The sequence below is a fragment of the Taudactylus pleione genome, unplaced genomic scaffold (genome assembly GCF_031769625.1).
Source record: "Taudactylus pleione unplaced genomic scaffold, aTauple2 ptg000086l, whole genome shotgun sequence".
NCBI classification, from domain to species: domain Eukaryota; kingdom Metazoa; phylum Chordata; class Amphibia; order Anura; family Myobatrachidae; genus Taudactylus; species Taudactylus pleione.
In genome coordinates, this window is record NW_028284488.1 from 7617793 (window position 1) to 7630269 (window position 12477).

The 12477-nt window shown below is 42.1% G+C and overlaps 1 protein-coding gene across 2 annotated transcripts in view; it reads right to left on the minus strand.

Annotated features, from left to right (window-relative positions):
- Window positions 1-12477, minus strand: part of EXOC4 (exocyst complex component 4) — a 453886-nt gene that overhangs the window by 161912 nt on the left and 279497 nt on the right. For both annotated transcript variants that reach the window (XM_088468694.1, XM_088468695.1), the window contains exon 11: window positions 3329-3548. In XM_088468694.1, coding sequence (XP_088324820.1) covers window positions 3329-3548 — 220 coding nt within the window. The remainder of the gene's footprint in view (window positions 1-3328; window positions 3549-12477) is intronic.

The following is a 12477-nucleotide window of genomic DNA, read 5'->3' on the forward strand; positions in this document are numbered from 1 at the left end:
CCCCTATGGAGTCGAAAAAAAAGGATTTAACAAGGTAAGACCATAAAACCTTATTTTTTAGTAATATGTATAATAGGATATATGCCTGACCTGATATACTTTTGAGTGGCAGCGTATTTACAACATAGCACAAATAACCATTTAATAATCCATGTAAATTCCCACAAAACCTCAGTCTAAACCACATTGCATCCTGCAACTTGTCTCAGCTTGTTTATAGATTATCACAATAACAGTTACAAAAGGGCAAAACAGAGCAATGGATCTGTGTAGAAAAGAGGAAAAGGAGAAAATGTGATTCCACTGATAACATGCCTCCATTAACAATAACTGAGCCATTTCAAGAACATGGAAGGACCACAGCTCACTGGATGGCGACGCCAGTCATAAAAAAAAACAGGAGAGATTTTTTTACTGATATTTTGTTTTCAAACGGGAAGGGGATAGCATGGCACAATTAATGTTGCAGAGATGCTCTACTGCATTAAATAGTACACTCACATTTTCTTGAGAGAAATCAACATACAACAGAGATTTTAGATTGGCTCTTTCAATACTTGGATTGGTGGAAAAATGTAGGGGTCAATTCAATTGTCCGCGAAGGGTGCGAGTTACCGTTGCCATAGTGTTCAAATGCCGGCAACTGAACTCGCATCCCTCGTGGCATCCTCAGAGATAAAATCCGCACAATTTTGCTTGAAGCCCTATGGGCCTGCCAGCACTTTTGTGAAAGTTCAGGCTGCAGTAAAGTGCGGCTATTGCCATGGTGACTCGCATCTTCGAGATCACCGCGGCTAATTGGATTGAGCCCTTGGACTCCAAAGCCATGTTTCAATATTGAGATTTGGAGACTGTAAAGCTTCTCTCCACCATTTTTCCAAGAAGTTTTCTAAAGCTTAAAGATGCAGCAGGGGTTTGCAGTAAGGACACCCACCACATATGTACTGTACTGTGTATGTGTTTATGTACATGACTGCATGTTTTGTTTCTGCAACAGTTTATTACAATCAAAGATAGCTGATAAGAAGTTGGACAGTGAGGAGCCTGTTGAATCCTCTGGCTAACACCCCTGCAATTGAAAAGAACTCTTAACCTCTGCAGTGTGTATCAACATGGCGTCTGCAGCATGTGGTCACAGGAAAATATTTCCAGCTTTGTCGCTCTTTCATGTTTCTGAAGGAGATGATGAAGCTGCTCATCACAGCGGTTTCTGAAGCTTGGCATTACCCCAGCACCCCACAGTGGTGACATCCCCCAGAGGCATTACACCCCACCCTGTGTCCATGTCCATAGGTACCCAATAAACAATAAGCCCCTTCCCCGCAGTGTCAGGAAACTTCCCCATGGAATAGAACCCATTCACCGCACCGGTGATAAACCCCTTTAGGGTATTAACTCCCTCACCACTACCACAAATACCTTCTATGACTATTGAGTTCCACCTGTGACTATAGATGGTGCTTCACCCCAGCGCACTTACTACTCCCCCACCCCTAATGCGAAGCGGAGCAGGACAAAAGGTGAACTGATCATCTGTAGGGTGAATGGATCAGCAATAATGCTCAAAAGGGATCATCATTTGCGGTTGCAGCTGCTGTCAGAAATGGAGGGACCAATACCTGCTGCGGTTTCTTCTGGTTAAATCTGGGTGACCCTTTCACACAGAGCCAGAACTCTGGTCTCGCCGGATTGTCCCGGCAATAACCCGGGTTCTCCAATTCTCTAATCAGTGTGAAAGGGGTATAAAAAGGAACAGGTTCCTCCCAGGTAAGGTCCTATGTAATGATTTAAACAGCAGTGGCACTCATAAAATAATCACATGAGCCGATTGCAAGTTTCCACCGATATTTCAGTATACGAGTAGAATACTTTTTTCACTATATATACACATATTTATATCTATTTCAACAACCTAATATTGTAAGTGTTTTTTAATAGTGTGATGGTGCGTTCTGCAAAATAAACCAATAATATGCTATTTACAAACATTTTTATCACAAAACTACATAAATAAAATGTAAAACAAATAGTAGTCAAGAAAATAAAATGTGCAGTATATGAATAGATTGTAAACGTCTTTGTGTCAGTCATCATATTTAGAGATTATGATTTCCTTTTGCTAAAAGCTTCTACCCCCACTCTCTCTCAAATTACTGTCCCATCTTCTAGCTCCCTTGCTCCCCAAAGCAATGAGAGGCTTGCCTACAACCACCTCCCACAATCTACATGATCCTCTTTAGTCGGGCTTTCATTTTCAATACTCCACTGAGACTGCACTGACTAAGATGGTTAATGATTTGATCACTTCTAATTCTCCCCACCCTCATATCCTGGTTTTTATCCCACATAAAGATCACAATTTTCAATGTTCTTTTCTCTGGATCCACCACCTTCCTTTACAAGCTGGAGTACCACACGACTTACACTATTGATGTGACATCTCTATTAACATCATAACAATCACCCCCACCCCTCAAGACTGCTGTCCAGGTGTCATCCTTGATTCAGAACTGTTCTTCGTTCCCCAAGTTACCCCATTACACACATACAAGAAATATTTCCAGAATACACACACATCTCACACAAGACACTGCAAAAACTTTAATTCATGCACTCATTATTGCAATAGCCTCCTTACTGGTCAACCCTTAAACAGACTTTCATACCTCTGTGAGTCCTTACATTGGCTGCCTATACTCAATCCAATAGAAAATACTTCTACTATTATACAAAACCATAAACAAGACTACACCAACATACATCCATTGTCTCATCTCAAAATAGCTCCCCCATCTCGACTCGACGCTCTGCACAAGATCTGTCTCTCATTCACACTCATTACCTTCTCCCATTCCCAATTACAGGGAATTGGTTGTATGTTGGCTGCTCCCATTTTGTGGAAGGCCCTTTCTCGGACAAGGCTCGAAACCTTCAAGCTTTCCCTGGAAATTTACGTCTTCAGACAAGCTTATCAAATTCCAGAACCAACCATTTAACCACATAAGCTATCCTACCCAATTACCTCCCGTCTATACAATACAAACAACATTTGCATGTTTTCTTTCCATACTCAAAACCCCCAAGGCACTAGACCAATACTGTTGCCAACATTGCTGTACAGCCCACTAAGCACTTCCTATATATAGCACTTAACCTCCTTCATCAAATTCTTATTACCCTATGGACTCCTACCTCTGTCTATATGTTAATACCCAGTCTTGTCTTATAGCTGTGTTCCCAAAGAGAAACGGAATATGCTGGCACTATATAAATGTCAATACATAAATGAATAATAAGTTTCAGACTAAAAGGGAGAGTATTCATATACCTGTAAGAGTGGCCGCTGGACCCCCAGAATCTTCATGGCGTCAGCACTTGCCAATAACTTCAAAGGATCGGACACCTTGGTGACTCCTTCAATTTCCTTGTTGATCTCTGCCAACACCTGATTTAGGAAGATGTTCTTGATGTAAATATTGAGAAACTCTCGCAAGGTGCACTGTTTAGCTGGTCCAAATCCAATGGCATGCTCAATCTTTTGAATAAATCTGGAGGGAAGAAAGACAGAACACAATTGGTGGAAGACCAAGTGCAATGTGTAGTGTATCCTTGTGACACTGAAACCCATGAGGTACCTCTATTATAAGAAATAACTTGTCTCTATTGCTTCACAGATTTCATACTGTATATGCCTAACCCTAACCCTCCCTCCCCCTAGCTTAACCCTGACCCTCCCAGTTGGGCTGCCTAACCCTAAGTCCCCCAGGGTGCGCTAAACCTAACCCTCCCCCCTGCGGCTGTCCGCTGGCGCGCCCGGCGTCCCTTAGATCGGGATGCCGGGCGCCTGTCTCCCTGCGTCGGGAAAATGACAGGCGTTTAGATTTTAGATGCCTGTCATTTAACCCTAGGCAGGATAGAGGATTCGGGAAGCCGGCGGTCGGGATTGCGGCCGCCGGCTTCCTAAACGTATCCCAACAGAAGAACCATTAGGCAGAATTAATTGTGACCGAGTCAGCATAATTCCACATGAAGTTAATGTGGAATATCCAGATTTTCCAGGTTTGGCAGAGCAAAGGCATTAGGAGTGTGTAATGTCCAGTTCAGGTGTTGCCTCAATCAGAATTTGGAAGGCAGCTGATTACAGACACCTGTGTGAGGCTGGTTTAAGAACTGCAGAGACACTGGGGACACAGCCTGACGGTGAGATAGTCGCCCAGCTTATAGGCCCGGGAGTGACAAGTGTTAAGCCGGGCATCCACTATACAATTTTCTGTCAGATATCTGTCCACAATCTGGCTGGTTGGAATGAAAACCTGGTAATGTATGGGAGCAAATGACAGTCGATCACATGATTTTAAACTCTGAAAAAGGTACAAAAAAAAAAATTGTTCAAATTGGTTAAATTTGTGTGTTTTAACCAATTTGTCTGAAAAGCTATTTTTGGCTACTTTCCAGTGTTTGTGAGCAAATGGATGATTGTCATTTGCTCCCATATATTACCAGGTTTTCATCCCAACCAGTCAGATTGGACAGATATCTGACAGAAAATTGTATAGGGGATGGCCAGCTTTAGGGATCCTGGACCTGCTAGTCTACTGAAGAAAATATTGCTGTTTTGAAGATTTTGTGTAACATCTTGCCAGTGAAACTGCCGTATCCTGTATAACAGCCTGTTGTGAGAAATAAAGATGCTGAAGGATTTTACCCAGTCTATGTGATTCTTGTCACATAATTAAGTCTGGATCTTCAAAACTCCAGAAGTCAAGTTAAGGTCCACATACACCAGCAACTGATTGCAGCAATCGTGCAATTTTCAATCGATTGTGTATAAAAATCTTCCCTTTTTCAATCGATTGCAGAATTGCCACAATCGATTGAAAAAGGGAGAGATTTTTTATACACAATCGATTGCAAATTGCACGATTGCTGCAATCAATTGCTGATGTATGGGGGCCTTAACTATGGGGGGGTATTACCTCGCCTGGGGCTATCCAATTAGCCCCGAAGTCGGCCTGATGGGGCCCATACATTAGCGACGGATTGCTGCGATCCTGCGATGTTGGATTTCAGCGATTTGACAATCATGATCAAAAAATTATCGCAATTGTCAAATCGCCGACATTTAACATGACAAATGTCTGCGATCCGGCGATGGATTGCCGAACACAGAATTTCCCATCGCATCGCGACAAACAGTCGCTGATGTATGGGCACCTTAACGCGGGCACTTATCAGAGTTTTTTTTTCGGGACCAGATATGTCCCGAAAAAGAATCCACAATAATTGCAGTTTTTTTCACCTAAAAAAAGGCGAATACACATAGGTGCCGCGATAAGCTTGCGGACCTGTGTGTTTTCGGGATAACTATCCTATTATTTCAATCGAAATAATAGGATAGGGTAAAAAAAACATTGGGATAATCGGTGAAAAAAACACTGTATTTCGCCGATCTGGGGGGTTCAATTGTTCGGGGATAATTGGATACCGCTCTTAGGGGCATATGCATCAAAGCTTGATGTGAGATAAAATTGTGAAATATAGATCACCAACCAATCAGCTCCAAACTATCATTTCTTACACACAGCCTACAAAATATAAGTTAGAAGCTGATTGGTTGGTGATATATATCTCACAATTTTATCTCACATCAAGCTTTGATACTGTCGAAGCCGAATGATTGGCTGAGACCAAATCTTGTAAATTAATATCAGGCGACGCCATTTTGTGTCGCCTCTGACGACACCATTTGCGTCCTCAGTACGATACCATTGTGTACGATGCTATATTTGATTATTAGCGTCGTGCGTCTGTTTTGCTACCGCATATTGTTGAAAGTCCAATCAAAACCTATACGCACATTAGATAAAACACATTAAACATACAAGGCGCACAACGCATAGTTGCGCTGTACATCAAAGCAGATAAGCACAAAACACAGACGCACAACGCATACTAGCGAATTTACACAATATTCTCACACACACATGCAATCACTTATAACAAGGTTCCCAAGCATTAAGGTTATTAGAGGTTTTATTAGCAAATATTTATACTGTGAAATCTAATGTATATGATATTTAAGGTACATAAACTAGTAGACATGTCATGTTTGGTACCATTCTAAATCACTGTTTATTTGCAGATCTAAGATTCTATCGGCAAGGAGATCGTATCATGCGTCTGCAAGTTATGAATCATAGGGAATTAGTTGTTAGAATGTGCCTCTGTATGTAGTCTCTTTTGGCTAGTTTAAACCAGTTCTTTGGCGGGAAAACCACACAAAGAAACTTCTGAGGAACTGGGACATACCCCCAGTGGCACTGTATGAACTGACCTATGACCTGCATCGTACCAGAATGTCCAGGAGCAAGACCCAATGGAAATCTGTCAACTAGTTTCTTTGTTAGAGCTGAACTCCGTAAGGTATATAACCTGAGTACTGATTATAGAATGCAGCCATTGTTCTTGGATGACCACAGGCTTCTGGATAGATGACTGTATACTGGGGACCAGTGCACACACGTATGTATCGGCTTGTGCCTTTGTATTTACTTGATTTTTGCGCTATTTGTTTAGATCACAGCGTGCTATACTTTTCATTGAACAATATAACTTTTTGTGCTTGGAACCACAATTGGATTGGAAAGCAATTAATTCTTAAGCGACTTGTAGTCCTAAATAGCGACATTTGGGTATAGAGATTTAGAGGTATCAATAATATATATGCCCCTAAATTTGTGTGATAAAATTAAGGCTTTATGTCCCTTAACAATACAACTGAGTGGCGTAGAGTTAGCCTTTATAGGAAATGGATTCCACTTGCCGAATCACATCATTTACATGGTGTAAGAAGGCATAACATGAATTCTTGTGAGATGGTCATGTAACTCATATTCAAAAATGTAATGCTCACTTCAACCAGATTCTCCTCACTGCTTCCCAGCCTTCAACAGATCAACTTAAATCAGTGTTTTTCAACCTTGACCCTCAAGTTTTCCCAACAAGTCATGGTTTGAGGATTTAGGTCTATGGAAGCAGATAGGATATTTACTGTCCTAGCAAAATAGATTACATCACCTGTGCATGATCATAGACATCCGCAAAACATGACCTATAGGTAGTGCTTGAGGACTACAGTTGAGAACCATTGTCTTAAAAAAAAGCCAGGAGTATCCATACCTTTTATCATTTATTTAAGGTTTCACAATATGATCAAGTGTTGTCACCAAGACCAACAAGCCTGACTGTTGGCAAATATGTAAAGTAGAGATCAAGAGGAGATGCAAGTAATACAAAGATGTGAGTGACCCTTGCAATGCCATACTGATGTTCTATGCTGATAATTACTGTAAGCCTTGGATTGTTACCCTGTGGGACATAAAAAGGGTCCCTGTGCAATTTAAGATGGCTCCATATCTTTTATGTACTACTGACCGCTTTTAATTTACCTATTTTATTGGCTCTAACCACTGCATAGTTACTCTGTATGGTTACCCAAGTTCACAGTCCTTCTCTTGCATTTTTTTGCACCATGACAAACATACCCATTTGGGGTTTTCCGACCCCAATGTTCATTAACACTTCAATTGGATGTATCATGTACAGTGCCATGTTGCACCAAGGTGACAAATTTACAGAAAGACGACTTCGGTGGTCACCAGAATGGGCTCTGCTTTGCATATTAGCCAACAAAAAGCACACAGTAGTGGAAGAAATGTGAGATGTATACATAGGCGTAACTGGAACTGTGTCTGCTCCATAGCAACAACATACCAGTCTAACAGGGCAGCCCTTTCAATTAGTCCCCTGTGCCTGATGGGTCTCCGTAGCAGCCGCACCCCCCTAGCACCTACTATAGTTATGCTTATGGACGTATAAATTATTTGTCTTGCTGTGTGGCGATCCAAGGTTTCTGATGGTAGACCTGATCTAAATAGCACCAAAAATTGGTATGATTATGAATTGTTGATAATGCTTTTTACATTCCCTTGGGTTTAAATCAGCACAACATGTATCATGTGAGATGATCCAGCAACTTGGAATGTGGAGTCACTGTCAACATTACTTTATACATTGTCTAATACTGTAACAGAGGTGCAAAAAGAAAAGGCATTCTAATTTTGACCAGATGCAAAGATCTTTAGTAGAAATTATATAGCATATTAGAAATTGCTGCATCAAAATGTTTAAAAATCACACCCACTTACAGTACATTGCCCTAGTGACAGTTATCACCTTTGTATATGAGTCGATATGTTTGGTTACTCAACACAGAACAAATTTGCTGTAAATATTTTCAAGCTGTTAGAAGACAGCTGGGGTGTGGCGTTATGGGTATTTAGGATAAATGACACCTCCGATGCTTGTCTGCGCATGCTGTGCTAGGGCTGGGAATAGCTCTCCTCCAGTGAGATCCCTGCTGCTTGAGCATGAATGCAGAATTCTACGCTAGATGCACAACTTCGCGTACTGCTGCCTCAGCACTATGGCTCTCAGCAGCTGCCTTTATTATTCCCATTTAAAAGTGTCCCTACGGTCTTTCCTTGCAATAAAAGGAAGAAAAAAAAGTTTTGCTGCTCTGACACACTGTGAACAGTATAATGTTACAAGACCCTAAAGAATCAGATAAACCATTACAAATCTTCTTGAAACAGGCTTATTAGAATGTTTTATATAGATGTTTTACATAAATGGATACAATTAAGGAATGAATAAAACAAAAAACACATTACTATTTTTTTTTTTTAAATATTAGGGTACTAGTGATAAACAATCAGTTATCTTTCTGTAACCGTCCACATCACCACATGCATTGTTACGTTTTAAAACAAGATCATAGAATGTACTGTATGTTTGTTGGAAACTGTACTTTATGCTGGGGAACTGCCATGGTGGACAAGGGAAAGTGATCATTTTGTCAAACATTCTGTTGTGGAACTAGAAGGCATTTGCCTACATCTTCATCACTCTCTAGATAACAGTCAATGATACATAGGAAGATGCTTCTGCAACTTATAGCAAAAATCGGACTGTAGTCAGGTTACTGGCGGCCGGTATCCCGGATGCCGAAATCCTGATACTGTAAACCCGACATGGGACTAAATATAGGCGTCGAAATCCCGACGCCTATCATTAGCCCCACAATGAAATCCAGACGCCCAGCATAACAAACGAAGGTAAGCCGGGTGTCTTAGGTTGTAGTCGCGGGGGGGGAGGGTTAGGTTTAGGCTGCAGGAAGGCGGGAGTTAGGGTTAGGCACTAGGAGGGGAGGTTAGGGTTAGGCACCACTAAGGGTGGATTAGGGTAGGGAGAGTCAGGGTGCTTACCAGCCCCAATCGGGATTTTGATCCGTCGGTCTTTCATTGTCTGTATTTGATCCGACAGCTATTTAGCCGCTGGGATTACATACAGATTCCGCAATAATCATATTATGTCACTTTGTTGGGCAGTTTAAAAAGTCAAGCAGGCAAGTGATTAATTGCTATGGATTACATCACCTTTTCTTATCCACCAGTTTTCTTATATTTTCACAAATCCATACATTACATATATATCAGATTTAATAACAGCAATGGTGTGTGAATAGGCTGTATTTCAATGGCTCAGCCTAAATATGATGCATGGAGCTTCCAACCGGGGCGGATCTAGACTATTCTTTTAGGTGGGGGGGGTTAATCCTCACCCTGCCTCTCTCTACTCATTCCTCTTCCCACTTCCAGTCCTGGCTCCTCCCATTTTCAGACCGTGACCTCACATCATAGCTTTTTGTATCCATTTATATCTCTATTCATTATTTATGTTTTTACTTCTTCTATCCCTTTTATTTCCCTTTCTTTACAATTTTCCTTGTTTTCTCCCTTGTCTTTATGACCGATCCTAAGCACTCTGCCCCCTCTCCCCAGCAGCTCCAGGAGGCAGCTTGCCCTCTTATCTCCCCCTTGTCTCTACAATGTAGTGACTATATGGCCATATATGTATTTTATGCCCATCACCCCCTATATATGTTATGGCCATCACCCACTCCCCTCACCCTTTATATACTTTATGCCTGTCACTCCCTCACCTCACCATTTATATATATTTTATGCCCATCACTCCCTCTCCTCACCCCTATATATGTTATGCCCATCACTCCCTCTCCTCACCCATTCTATATTTTACGCCCATCAGTCCCTCTCCTCACTATATATATATATATATATATATATATATAAAATTCTGAACCTGGGGCCTAATCATGTGGGAAATATATCCCAGTATCACTTAGTTCACACACTTTAATTGGCTCTAGCCAGCATCTGATGATTTCTTACCCAAACAGGAGACATCCCCAGTGCTGTAATGATAGCAGGCTTAGCAGCCATGGGTTCGCTGACTTTTCATCCTATTGCAATGCCTCATGGGATTTGTAGTTTATCTTTTACTGCTCAGAGTCTGAGCAGTAAAAGATAAACTACAAATCCCATGCCACCCCTCTTCCTCCTTTGGCCGGCCGAGTGCCAAACAGTGTCTGCCGCAGCCAGGTCCTGGCTAGCGCCCACAGCTTATCCAGTACCCGACCTCCGCTCTGCCCACCCCAGAGAGCTGCACTGCTCTAGCCGGCTGCCTGCAGGATCAGTAGGTGGGTCCGCCACTGCTTTCAACATGTGCACAGCAGGTTCATCAGATTCCAGAATGCAATATGACTCTTGCAGCACATGATTGGCTAATAATGCACTCTCTTGGGGTCAATGACAAGTCAGATGTAGCATCCTAATATTTTACATAAAGACAAAAAAAAAAAAAGTTTTCTTCATTAACCATTCTTTATATATTGCCTACATAATACACTGAAAATTTAGCCATTAACATCAGTTCTTGCCCCAGTAGAGCTTACAATCTATGGGCCTGATTCAGTAAGGATCGCAATAGTGATTACGCACTCCGTCTGACTGTGATGATATGCTAATGATTGCAATGTCATACACAGCCTAACATAAGGACGCTCACCTCACCTTACACACATCCGTAATACTTAGCAAGACTGTGAAACCATCGGTAACAGAGTACAATCGGAGCCTCACGCACACTTGCACAAGGTCAGCCCTTAATCAGAAATTGGTAACCTCATCACAAGCAGGGAAAGCCAAGCTGCGTATGGCATCGCAGTGGCTAATTTATACACGCCCCTGTAATGGCGTTCAAACACAATGGCATGCCTGATTTTCACCGATCCCCCCCCCCCCCTTGCTGTCACCACCCCCAAACGGTACTTCCTGTCAATCACTCTGCACTGTGCCTGCGTAGTCACTGCGATCGCAGTCCCAATCGCAGTGAAGTGTTCACACACTGAGATGCATACGCATGCACAGAACACAAGAATCGGCCGATTGCGTGCGTAATCACAATAGCGATCCTTGCTGAGTCAGGCCCTATATCATGCACACAAATATGTACACACCAGGGTTTATGAATATACCAAATACACAAGAGCTAATTTGTTTTGACCTATCATTTTGTCTTTTGAGCATGGGAGGAAATCGAAGCACCCAGAATAAACTCATGCAAACACAGAGAACATACAAATTACACACGGCTAGTCCCCTGGTCTAAATCAAAACTGTGGCTCCAGCACTGCAAAGTAGCTGTATAAATCACTGTGACACCATGCAGAGTGGTTAGCAGCGGCGGCTCCTACCCTCTTGGGTGAGGGGGGATGCCGCTGCTGTGGAGAGGGGCCTGGGGAGACACCCACCTACCAGCTGGGTCCTGGCACCTGCGAAATAGATCTGACAGGCACCGAGACCGGCGCATGCGCATATCACCGGCTACGTCTGCTGCAGCCCCTAGTAGCCGGGTATGGCTGGCCGAAAGGCAGAAGAGTCGCTTCCTACTGGAATCCGCTCTCTGCTAATAGCAGCCCAGACTGGCAGTCCCAGGGGAGGAGACACCTCCCCCTGGGGCTGCATGTTGTGTATTTGACTTTGTACAAATAGAATGCTCAGCTGAATACATAATATGAGTTATGTATACAAACATGAGCTGATATGGAAGAAACTTTTTTATAATGAAAATGTATAAATAAAAAGATTAAAAATGCATAATATGGCATTCCCATATATCCTAACCTGAGCAGTCTGTGCTAGATTAGAATAATGGTTTGTTTGTTTGTTTGATATACAGGAGAAATATATACCATTAATTTCTTAACTGGCATCTTCATCTTTATTTCTGCCATTCCAAGCTTATTTGTGTTCTAAATTGTTTTGGTATAATTAGCACAACACCATTAATGTAGACATTTCCTATAGCCTAAACACTGCACAAAGTACAGTCTACCAGCTACGGAAACATGGTTACCACATGACAAAGTGTAATATAGATATAAATGCTGCCCACATAAGCATTATTTAGCTTGATGTATCTGTAGGCAAGTTAACACACATAAGGGAAGGGAGGTACAGACTGCACAGATCTATTCATTCCGCAAGAGGCTGA